General features: G+C 43.6%; 1 protein-coding gene across 1 annotated transcript in view; it reads left to right on the forward strand.

The window, feature by feature from the left end:
- Window positions 1-11550, forward strand: part of DOK7 (docking protein 7) — a 42283-nt gene extending 30733 nt beyond the window's left edge. The window contains exons 8-12 of the mRNA XM_056855308.1: window positions 1851-1893; window positions 5253-5315; window positions 6153-6228; window positions 7212-7381; window positions 11405-11550. Coding sequence (XP_056711286.1) covers window positions 1851-1893; window positions 5253-5315; window positions 6153-6228; window positions 7212-7381; window positions 11405-11550 — 498 coding nt within the window. The remainder of the gene's footprint in view (window positions 1-1850; window positions 1894-5252; window positions 5316-6152; window positions 6229-7211; window positions 7382-11404) is intronic.
- Window positions 11551-12204: the final 654 nt, after the last annotated feature.

The raw sequence follows: 12204 nt of genomic DNA on the forward strand, positions 1-12204 counted from the left end.
CCAAAATCTGGATTTTGGAATGTGGGATTCCAAAATCTGGCTTGGAAAGTCATATAGGATGCAATGATGGCTGTTGTTCAGTAGGAAGAAGTTGAAGAGGAGGGAGAAAGTGAACATTAATAGCTGGAACTGGGATTGGGCCCATATCATTAGGGGAGTAGAGATTCTTTCCTGGCCCTCGCTTACAGTGCATAATACAGACTATTTTGTATCTGACTCATTAAGTAACATAATGGAACCCCAGATTCTGTGTCCAGTATACAAATTAAGTAAATTGTCATCTACATTGCATTATCTAGACTGAATCCACACACTGGATATTGCCCTATTGTAATCATTCAGAAGAAAATCAGTTTGTGTTTCATAGCAACACTTTTTATTGTGTGGTTGATGAAAAGTTATGGCTGGTTTTAAAGGAAATGGGTGTGCCACAACATCTGATTGTTTTGATGCACATTCTATACTCTGGACAAGAGGCTACTGTTAGGACAGAATATGGAGAAACAGAATAGTTTCCAATTGGCAAGAACTTTGAGATATGGCGATAACACTACATTTCTGGCAGAAAATAATGAAGACTTGAAACGACTCCTGATACAGGTTAAAGCAGAAAGTGCCAAAGCAGCATTACAGCAGAACATCAAAAAGACAAAAGTAATGACTACTGAGGAATTACACAACTTCAGGGTCAATATTGGAAAAATTGAAATTGTTCAAGAGTTTCTATTCCTTGGCTCCATCATCAAGGAAAAGGGAGACTGCAAATTGAAGTTGGTTCCAGGCATTTCCTGCAACCAAGAACTCAGAAGGAGATCGAGACTGGGAAGGGCAGTCATGAAGGAGTTAGAAAAGATCCTTAATAGCCCAGCCCATTCCTGAGCTTTCGGCGAGTGGGGATGGCGGGGAGGAGGCACCGCCGCAGCGCCTCCTAAGAAGTTCCCCGCATACCAAAAGCACGAAAAAAGCCTTTAACAGGCTTTTTTCGTGTAAAATGGGGCAAAAAGCCCCATAGAGAATGATGAGGCTGCAGCTGCAAAAAAGCAGGCACAGCACCACCATTCTCGGCGCCGGCAACCAGGGCTGAAAGGGGACAGGAGGCTGCCTAATGGCAGGACGCCGGAATGGCGGTGTGGGCCTTTACATTGGTGGGACAGGGCAGCGCTGCTGCAGCAGCATCCGGACACCGGTGTCTGGGCCTCCATGCCAGCACTGGGGCACTAACGCCAGCATAAGTAGCCCGAGCGCCGGTGTGGGGGGCCCGAACGCCGGTATGGCCCCTTCCTGGCCTCCTAAGGGCTTCCTCCCTTGAAGGTCGGGAATGCACTGTTAGTGTAACAATGTGTGGCTGGCAACCAAGATCAACATAATACATGCCACAGCATTCTCGATTACTATATATGGGTGTGAAAGTTGGACAATGAAAGCTGACAGGAAGACAGTTGATTCCTTTGAAATGTGGTGTCGGAGGAGAGTATGCTTTCAGTAATTAATTAAGGAACTAATTTGAATTTGCTTAGCCAGCTAAAAGTCACATTTGTGAGAATGAGGGTTACTTAGTACTAGATGATACTAGGCAATAAGTGTACACAGAATTATTTCTTAAATAATGTTTAGTATCAACTTCTCATAGAGGGTCAGTTCCAGTGTAAAGTTTTCTGTCATGAAATGCCTTTTGGAAGAACTCACTTAGATGGATGCATAGTCTGTCAGAATCATCAAAAACAAAATTAGTTCACAGATACTCCTGCCCACGGATGTGATGCAGTTGCTGAGAACTTTTTCAATCTAGCTAGGGTTGAAAGAAACCTGTTCATTCTAACAGATTCTATTTATGTCTGTTGTTTTTGAAGGAAACTGCAGTTTTATCATCTGGAGTCTTACCATCTATACCAGGTAAGAATAAGTGAGATTTTTGCTATATATAAATTTTTCTTAATTTCAGTATTCAAGAAAAAGGAATGGCAGAGGGCCCCAAACCTCAAGACTATCATTTTTACATACCGGTATATGAATTTCCCCCTGTAGCATGTTTCCATACAAACTAAAATTCTAAGGAATAAAAACATCTCCAAGCACTGTTCCTGTTTGGGGACTAACAGCCCATTCCTGAGGTTGGGTGCTGAAAGTGTAGTGGAGGCAGTGTGACCCTGATGCCAGCGCAAGTGCCCTCTTATCACGGAATAAGAAGCACCCTGACAGCGGGGAGCAGTTCCATCAGCGCCTGGGCGCCACAGAGCTGCACAGTGCTCGTCTGACACCGCAGCCTCTCCAGGACCTAAATCCCGGAAGAGAACTGTGGCGCCGGCGTGAGGGGTGGGGCAGAGCTGACTGTAGTCAGCTTCCTAATACCTGCAGTCCAGAAACGCCCCCTCCAGCAACAGCATTGCTGCATCTGGTTTTTCTTGGCGCAGCATCGCCGTTTTCAATGAGGCTTTCTCCCCCATTTTATACTCTTTGTCTTTTAAAAGGCCTTTTTTTTAGCCTTGCAGCAGCCAGGAAACCTTTGGATGCACCGTGGCAGTTCCTCGGCCACACCGTCCCCGGCTGCTGCAAGGCTCAGGAATGAGCTGTAATTCTACATGAAGCCACTGGGGCACAGTAATTAGAGAGTAGGATTAGGATGGGGGGATGTCGGTCCAAACCCCTACTCAAGCCATGCACGTGGTGAATGTTAGTCTAATTGCGGTTGCCAGCTTCCAGTTGGATTCTGGGTATCTCCCAGATTTACATCTCATCTACAGACTACAGAGATAATTTCCAGTGGAAGAAAGGGCTGCTTTGGAGGGTTGGGCTCTATGGCATTATACTCCACTGAGGTCCCTCCCCTCCCTAAACCCCTTCCTCCTCAACTCCACCCCCAAATCTCCAGGAATTTCACAACCAAGAGTTGGCAACCCTATATCCTAACCTACTTTTTAGGGTAAAAATGTGATAATTCAATGTTACTTAGCAGCATATATAATAAAAACCAGTTGGTCATTTATTTTAAAAGGAATCGCAGCTTCTGTGTGATAAGGAGGGAGGGTGCTTAATATTACTTTTCTCTTGCAACTTCCCCATCTTTTTCTCCCCATTGAGGTTCCATTTACTAGCACTCATGGGAGGAGAAGCAGATGGGACAAGGGAAGCTGTAGTCGAAAATAGCCAGTGGGGAAAGCATCAAACACTCCTCCTCTTCAACTGTGGGCAAAAATCTTCCCTTGCAAAGCTATTTTTTCCCCTTTAGGAAAGACTGTGGAGCTTTATTATGGGCAAGGGGTTCTGCAAATAAGGTTTGATCTGGTGTCATAAATTTGTAAACACTGAGGCCATTTCCACGGGAGTTATCTGCCCCAAACTCAATGCTTTTGGGAAGTTTTTTTTTCCTGCTTCCCCCACAAGCGTCATGGTGCATTTGTGCACCTCCAGGGCTTACCCTGGCTTTTTTCCTGTCTTTCTCAACATTGCTTTGCTCTGGAGTTTTGGGGGGAGGATCGCAGTAGAGCCTGGGCGGCCACTGTGTAGGTGGCGAAATTCAGATTTCCTGGCCCTTCTGGCAGCCGATTTTGCTGACCCTGTCCCCACTAAACATTTCCTCCCCCGCTGCCGGCCTTTTCATTTAAAAACAACAACAACCAGTACTAGAATATTATTGTATCAATATACCGTTGTAACAATAGGTGCAGCAGATTGTCTGAATTCTCAGAATTCATTTAAAAAAATAGCCTCTAGGCCCTCCCCTTGTGGAGATATAAGGAAAAGTTATATCTTCACAAGGAAAGGGACTAGAGATGTACTTAAAAAAAAATATGAAAGGTGGGAATTCAGAGGACCTGGTAAAATTGTAGTTACAACGGCATATTGATATAACAATATTCTGTGGCCAACTTTTTTAAAAAAAATTGCAAAAGCCCTGGTTGCCTGGGGGAGGGGTGGTGGCCACTTCTGGGGGATTATGGCAGGGAAATTGCGGAAAACCTGCCACGTGGAAGACCTGTTGCTGCTGTGCTGTATCTGCAGCTGTGCTAGCAATGAGGAGACCACAAAATCCCACTTCCCTGTGGAAGACACTTAAGACAGAGGTGACGGTTTCCTGGTCAAATGTTGGGTTAAATGACTGAGGCAAAAACAAAATTTTGGTTCGCTCTTCTAAACAAAATAAAGCACTGTGTAGAAGCACAGTGATGCAATTCAGAATTTTGGACTGTTTGTCCAAAGATGTGAATCTGTAGAACAGGAAAGCCAGACATTCCAACTTCTGGTATATGCGGTGGGGCTGGGGAAGATGGCTGACCACCATGGATCCCAAGCACGTATTTGCCCCAGCACCAGGTAGCGAAGAAGAACATGAATGGCCAGCTAGTTCCAGCTGGAAATCTCCCTTGGATTTCATAGGCACGGACTTTTAGCAGAGAGAAGCAGATCCATAGGGGGAAGAGTCGTCTCCCCTCTCCCTTCTGTTTTGGATTCTGAGCAGTAAATTTCTGATAGAGCTGTGAAGTGCCAGACTTGTAAAAGTCAATCACAGAAATTCACATTGCTCTGAAATCTCCACCCCTTATTGAAAAGAAGGGCAATGTGAAATAAGCATTCTAAATATTGAGTTATTAATTAGAAACTTCCTCTGATGCGCTTACACGACCCTCAAGGTTGAGTCACTGAGCAGGAAAAGAAGGGGGATTGAATCTTCTGCTGTTGAGTGAAATCCATTAACAATTAAATTAGAAATTGCATTAAAAACAGGCTGTTTAACATGAGGTTTTGATTGGGGCCAGTTGCCTCTACACAGTGAGGGGCCTCTGTGCGTTGGGCACTTGATGCCGTTTCTGTCTGCGTAGCACGCTTTGGATGGGGATGCTCAGTCTCACTTGCCTTGCAGTACAGTGGGGAATGGCCACCTTGGACCATGAGCAGCATAGAGATACAGTGAGATTTATGTCCTCCTTGTAAAGCCTATCAAGTTAATATATGAAATGGCTTCAGTAGCATACAAGACTCTTACTTGATTCTGATTTAGTCTCAAAAATTATTTTGGGGTTCTTTGTTCCAAAGGAAAGATAATAGAATAATTAATTTAAATATCAGCAACTTCAAAATACATTTTTAGTAGGAGGAAGAGAAAGGGAGTTGATATATCCAGTGACAAGGAAATTTTGGGTGTTTTGTATAATGAATAACTTTCTAGAGCACAGTATATTAAGTGAATAGGCACAATAGAATTCTAATTATAACAGTGGTTTTTAGTATTAATTTGCAGATGTTTTTAAAAACAGGTTCTTCTGCTATGGCAGCTTCTTGGAGTCTGAAAGCACATAAAGGACAAACTTTGCAAGCTGGTAGGTATGGTATTTCGCTAGAGTTTGCTGCTATAAGTTCCAAGTATTTGTTTTTACATTTTCCACATTTGTTGCATATATTATGCTCCGTAATGCCTGACTACACAAGAGAAGAGAAAAAGAAGAGTGTTTATATCCATTCATAATAAGTAAAAGTATGTTTTATCTCATATCTTTTCATTCTAATACATAAATATTGCTCAGCTTATGTGTACATTGAAAATTATTTCATTGCATCCTGTGATAATATGTTAATTTACATGGTTTGGTACTTTATATTTTTGTTCAAATTGCAGTGTATAATGACAGGAAGCATGCATTTAGAGTAAGAGTGAATCTTTTTGGGTTGAGGTATTTTATGAAGTCTAGGACAGATTGACCCATTTAAGGAAGCAAAAGAACATGTCTCAAAATGTACCCTCATAAGAATTGTAAGAAATGCCATAATACAGGGAAAGCTGCAAAACTATTCTGGCTTGATGGGTTTTACAGTTTTAATGTACAAGACAAATGGCTCTTGTATAACATTGGAGGTGACACAGTGCTTTGGTGCGGGGGCCGTACAATCTCTGATTGTACTTAGGAAGGTTCCAGACAGCACACTTTCACTGCTCCCCTCTTCCCACTTCTCACTTTTACCACAATTTGTAGGCAATGAACACTTCCTATAAAAATCTCTACAATTCTTGAGTGGAACAAAATTTAGATCTACAGATTTGCTTTGCCTTTTGGGTTATTTGTAAAGAACCTGAAAGAATAGAGGCTTGTGCTTTATGAAAACTATCTAAAATATTGATTGAAATGGATCAAAAATACAGACGTGTCTGTATGTTCTAGGTCTTAAAGGAAGTTATGAGTTGATGGCGGCATCCACAGAAGCTGGGTCACCACCTGATCCTGAGGAGCTGGGTGAGTAGACATGCTGTCAGGAGAACGTCCATTCGTTTAAATGTGTGGGCAGGTGATTATATGCACATCCAGTGCAAAAGAAAGAAGTGCTCAAAGTGATACAAAGTTTGACTAAATGGGGGAATGATAGGAACTCAAATAATTGCTGCCCAATTGTAAATGTTGAGATGTTTTCTAAATTAAAGAGTTGTGAAAATTTTAGAGGATTCTCTGGCATATTAGAGTGAAAGCAGTTCCTTGGGACAAGTGTCTTCAGTCTGTGGATCAAGACCCTCAGGGGAGTTGAAAAGCCTGGCCAGCTGGGTTGCAAGCCCTTAAAAAGGTCCTCTTAAGGCAATGGTCTTCAGCCTTTCCAGCCTTGGAACCCACTGTTTAGTGTCCAGCTTAGCAGTGTAGGACTCACTGAGCTGCAACCACGAACTCATGTGACAGGAAGAGGAGGAACCCTGAGTGATGACTGTACAAGTGGGAAGAGGGCACCTCATTGCAAGCACACCCCAGAGCATTTGAGACATGTGCTAATAGCAAGTCTTTCCACAAATCAGCAGAACAGGATGGCAGTTCTGTTCCTCTGGATACCCTCCCTCCCTAACTTCTGCCTTTCTCTGTCCACATTTTCTTATTTTTCAGGAAGTGTGCTGAATGTTGCCTTCTTACTGGGTGGTTTGCACAGATTTTATAAGTTGTTCCATCTTCCCTCACTGCTTTTGGGAAGGCTTATATGCCTTATGGCTTCACCTTAATAACTTGAGAGCAGGAGGACCTTGCAAAAATGTTATGGCCCATTTTAAGAGCCATGTGCATTTTGATGTGTGCACAGAGTCCTTTTTGTGTTCAGAGTACCCCAGTCATTGCAGTGGGAGTTGCTTCTTGTACTGAAGCTAATGGAGAAGCCCTTGTGAACAGGAGAGTTCCATGTGTGCAGGGAATTCACTTTGCCATCTCAGGTAAGTGGCAGCTTAGTTCTGAGTTATTGCCTTTTTAAAGCCCACTCTTTTTCTTTGCGGGTGCAGTAGGTAATTTGGCAGATCTTGCAGTGACTGATCGAATGTGCAGTGAGACAGCAACCTATGTCAATATTCCTACCAGCCCTTCATCAAAGAAACAGCTTCATTACATGGAGCTAGAACTTCAGGAATCCAGCACAAATATAAGAGGTAGGGAGGGACATTTGCATGCACTTCTGACTGCTGTTGCCAAATCACTTTTGTGGTATTACGTTCTGGGCTCTTCTAATGACCAAAATAAGCTGCTGGGAGAGCAGGAAAGTACATTGAAGCATTGTTGTGTTTACATCAGTGAGTATTAGGTTTTGGGTGTCCTGAGACACATACATCTAGTTAAAGCAAAATTCTAACATATATTTTGTTTTTTCCCCACGGCTTTCAGGAGAACTAAGTAATACACAATCGTTAATCTTGTGGGTGAATAAAGACCGTCAGTGTTCTCCAGACTGATAAAATAAGGATTAGGCATTTCTACTACTAAGGTGTGCATACGGTTGACTAGAAAGTTATACCTATGGAGTAGTAATTAATGGTGACAGAGTGCTTGGGGTTGTTCAGGCTGCTTTCTGCCCATAGGATCCTTGCCCATCCTGGCTATTAAAGTCCTGCCAGGAGAAGGTGCTAAAACCTGTTGGGAAGATTAAGAGGGGAGTTGCCTTTATAGCTAAGGGAAGCCGGGCTTAGGTCCCTTCTTAAGAAGTCATCTTCATGTTGGTGGAATGAGGGGCAATTAATTACCTGTGCCAGGTCTCCCTTTTCTGGGCCAAGGGGATCAAGCAGGTTGTGGCAAAACAATTGCAGGCATTTCAGGGTGGAATTTCTGCCCTTGACCAGTTGCAGTGTGGCTTTAGGCCATGATTCAGGACTGAAACAACACTTGGTGGTCTGGGTTGATGATCTTTACTTGAGAGTGTTGTGATATGTGCTGTCAAGTTACTTCTGACTTATGGTGACCCTATGAATTAATGACCTCCAAAACATCCCTTCGTTAACAGCCTTGATCATGTCTTGCTTACTAAAGGCCATGGTTTCCTTTATTGAGTCAATCCATCTCATTTTAGGTTTTCCCCTTTTCCTACTGCCTTCAACTTTTCCTAGCATGATTGTGTTTTTCAGTGAGTCTTCTTCACGTACGGTTGGATAAGAGCAATACACCGTTGCTGATATTGTTGGATTAGTCAGCAGCACATGATACAGTCAGCCATAATACTTTGGTGAATCAGCTGCAATCATTGTTTGGATAAAAGGAACCACTCTTCATTGGTTTCTCTCATTCATCTTGATGGCTTCTGTGCAGTCCCACATGGGACTGCGCATGCACAGGTCAGCCACAAAGGTGAAACTTCTTTATATTTCTAGTGCTTTCTACAATTCTAAGAGCATTCCTGCTCTCCTCGGCTCGTGCCAGTTCTTCCCGCCTAAACTGACATGTGACTGATGAGTGGCAACACTCCTTCCCTCAGTCCTTCCTTTGCCCCCATGGAGGTAGAAGAAGAAGAAGAGTTGGTTTTTATATGCTGACCTTCTCTACCACTTAAGGGAGACTCAAACCGGCTTACAATCACCTTCCCTTCCCCTCCCCACAACAGACACCCTGTGAGGTAGGTGGGGCTGAGAGAGTATGACTAGCCCAAGGTCACCCAGCTGGCTTCGTGTGTAGGAGTGGGGAAACAAATCCAGTTCACCAGATTAGCCTCCACCACTCATATGGAGGAATGGGGAATCAAACCCGGTTCTCCAGATCAGACTCCACCGCTCCAAACCACTGCTCTTAACCACTACACCGCACTGGCTCTCAGGTAGGCTGTTTTCATGTCTTTTCCTGAGGATAATTCTTTCTGAGGAGAATTGTTTCTTCTGAGGAGTATTTTTTTTCAAGTTTGTTTATCATGGGGTGAGCTGACTCAATGGAGCACTTAAAAAAAATGTACCAAATGCAGTACCAAAATGGTGCAGTCCAACGATCACTTTCTGCACCTGGGTGAGTCGCTCAATGTTAATGCTTGCATGGCCTGCAAGCAGGTCAGTCCCAAAGCCCAGCTTGACAGGGCCTCTCATTTGAAAGCAGACCCCTAAGAGAAAGCTCTTACAGCCCCGAGGCCCAGCCACAATGCCTCGCAGAAAGTGAAAAACCCTTGGTGGTGTCCACTCCATCAGCTTCTACCTCAGATCTGTCTACCTGGCACGCTCATGGGTTGGCCTGGGTTCCAGGATGTTCTTCCAAACCTCTGAAGAAGGCAAAGTCAAAATGAAAGCATTTTTCAGACCCATCTGACTCCTGTCCTTTGACAAGGAAGTGGGTGCCCACACTGTTGATTTGGGACCTAAAGGTCGCTGCCTCTCCTCACTGTACTCTGTCACCTCATTTGCAGCTGATTGATAGCACATTGTAGTTGGGTTGATGATGTCAAGGAAGTCAGGCCCTCGACTCCTAATGGACCGTGTAAAGAAGTCCAAGAAGAAATTGAAGTTGGTTCTGGACAGACTTCCTGCTACCCTTGCTATCTTTGTCCTCCCACCCTTATATCCCCTATGGGGTGCTCCAAAACGACAGCTGATGTAGCTCCCTCTCATGGTTCTGAGGCCAGCAGCCCTCAACTCTGAGCCCATCATGGGACTGAATACATCAGAGGTGTTGCCTCTGTGCTTCTTCCATCTGCAAGGGACTTTAGCTCCAATGATGACTTTCCACCCCACTCCGATGTTGGGTCCAAAGCTGCCTTGGATCCATGTCTGGGTGAGAGGGTTGGGGATTTGGCTCCAGTATCGCCAACAGAGGATCTCCAGCTTTACACGGAGCAATTGGTCAAGATGGCCAAGGCTTTGGAATTGGACATAGGCCTTTGGGATATGAGACCTTTGGATCTAATTCTTTGGGTGGTGTATTGACTCTCGAAAGCTTATACCCCCCAAAATCTTGTTGGTTCCTAAGGTGCTACTGGACTTGAATCTAGCTGTTTAGATGAGCCAGAGCTTGGAAGCTAAGTAGGGTTGGCCATGGTTAGAAATTGGATGGAACACCACCAAGGAACACCTGGGTCGCTATGCGGGGAAGGCAGTGGCAAACCATTTCTGCTTATTTATCTCTTTATCGGTTGTGACTTGACAGCACTTAAATTATTAAATGTAGTATGCTTCAGCTCTGTCATTCTGCCTGCAAATAAATGAATTTAGAAGATTAACTAGGGGGGTTAGGCAGTTATGCTGTTTCCTGCTGTATTTATAGTGTAATTCAAGAAATGGAAAAGGGTGTGTGTGTGTGTGTTAAGTGCCGTCAAGTCGCTTCCGACTCATGGCGACCCTATGAATGAAAGTCCTCCAAAATGTCCAATCTTTGACAGCCTTGCTCAGATCTTGCAAATTGAAGGCTGTGGCTTCCTTTATTGAGTCAATCCATCTCTTGTTGGGTCTTCCCCTTTTCCTGCTGCCCTCAACTTTTCCTAGCATGACTGTCTTTTCCAGTGACTCTTGTCGTCTCATGACGTGACCAAAATACGATAGCCTCAGTTTAGTCATTTTAGCTTCTAGGGTCAGCTCAGGCTTGATTTGATTTGATCTATTTCCCACTGATTTCGTTTTTTTGGCAGTCCATGGAATCCGTAACACTCTCCTCCAACACCACATTTCAAAGGAATCTATTTTCTTCCTATCAGCTTTCTTCACTGTCCAGCTTTCACACCCATACATAGCAATAGGGAATACGATGGCATGAATTAATCTAGTCTTTGTGGCCAGTGACACATCCTTACACTTCAGAATATTTTCTAGCTCCTTCATGGCTGTCCTTCCCAGTTTCAATCTCCTTCTAATTTCTTGGCTGCAGTCCAAGGGTACTGCAGAAAAGGGTACTGCAGAAATAATTATATTTTGAGTCGATGGCTCATGTTAGTTATATCAGATGTCACTTGGAGACATTTCCATAGAACACTTCCACCCCTTTGTTCAATTCATCTTATTTGAACTATGAGCTTTCTAATCTATGAGATTTCCTCAATGGTACTGCACCTCACAGTGCCAGAGGTCGAGCATCCATCTAACACCTTTGTGAAAAACTATAGCATTGTAATCTCTGAAATGCTATTAGGACCGTGTGAGGGGGTGATGGTACTGTGACGTAGCTATCTCACATGAAGAATTCAAAGCTCATGCAATGATAACTCCTTTCTGCCGTAGGGAGCGGGTCAACCAAATATGCACAGATTGACATTGCAGCAACAGAGACGGCCCACAAAGTGGGGACGCAGCACGCACAGTTTCGAGAAGAACGGCTGCAAGAACTCGAGCAGAAGAAGAAAGGAGGCCCCTCGTCCTGTTCTTAGGGAGGGCTTATTGAGCTCTCCCTGTCACAGTACTGTTCAATATTTCTTAGACTTATTAATTCATCTACCGGTAAATGCTGCCATCGTTTTCAGAATTATACCAGATTCATTCCAATCTATTAATTTCCAATTGGAAAACTGGTAGCATGGCGTGTGTGTGTTTCTGTGTCTAAAAACATTAGTTGTACACATGTCTGGTAAATCACTTCTGTTGTAATTTTTAATGTCTTGCCAATCAGGTATCCTATATAAGTGATTTTTAAACAGAGGCATTCAGTTTAAAGAAATTTTAATGTGTGATAAAGATGTACATGTATCTAAGTATATATAAAGTATTGGTTTATACTGTGCGTGCATGTGTGTTGACAACCCCCGGTCTTTTAGAGAACTCAGGTATTTTTTTTAAAGGTTCGCAAAACTAGGATAGATCTGCATACCTGTACAACTCGCATGCTGATGACTTGTTGATGGTGCTTCAGCAGGAGAGCAAATTGAACAAGCATAATTTTACATTGCCAGGGTGCATGCTTTGTTTTCTTGACAAGCAACTCCAATTGTACAGGGGGTTGGACTAGATGACCCTGGTGGTCCCTTCCAACTCTGTGATTCTATGAATTTTTTATTCATTGTTGCAATGAAACAGCATGACACACC

The sequence above is a fragment of the Euleptes europaea genome, chromosome 9 (assembly GCF_029931775.1).
Source record: "Euleptes europaea isolate rEulEur1 chromosome 9, rEulEur1.hap1, whole genome shotgun sequence".
Lineage (NCBI taxonomy): Eukaryota > Metazoa > Chordata > Lepidosauria > Squamata > Sphaerodactylidae > Euleptes > Euleptes europaea.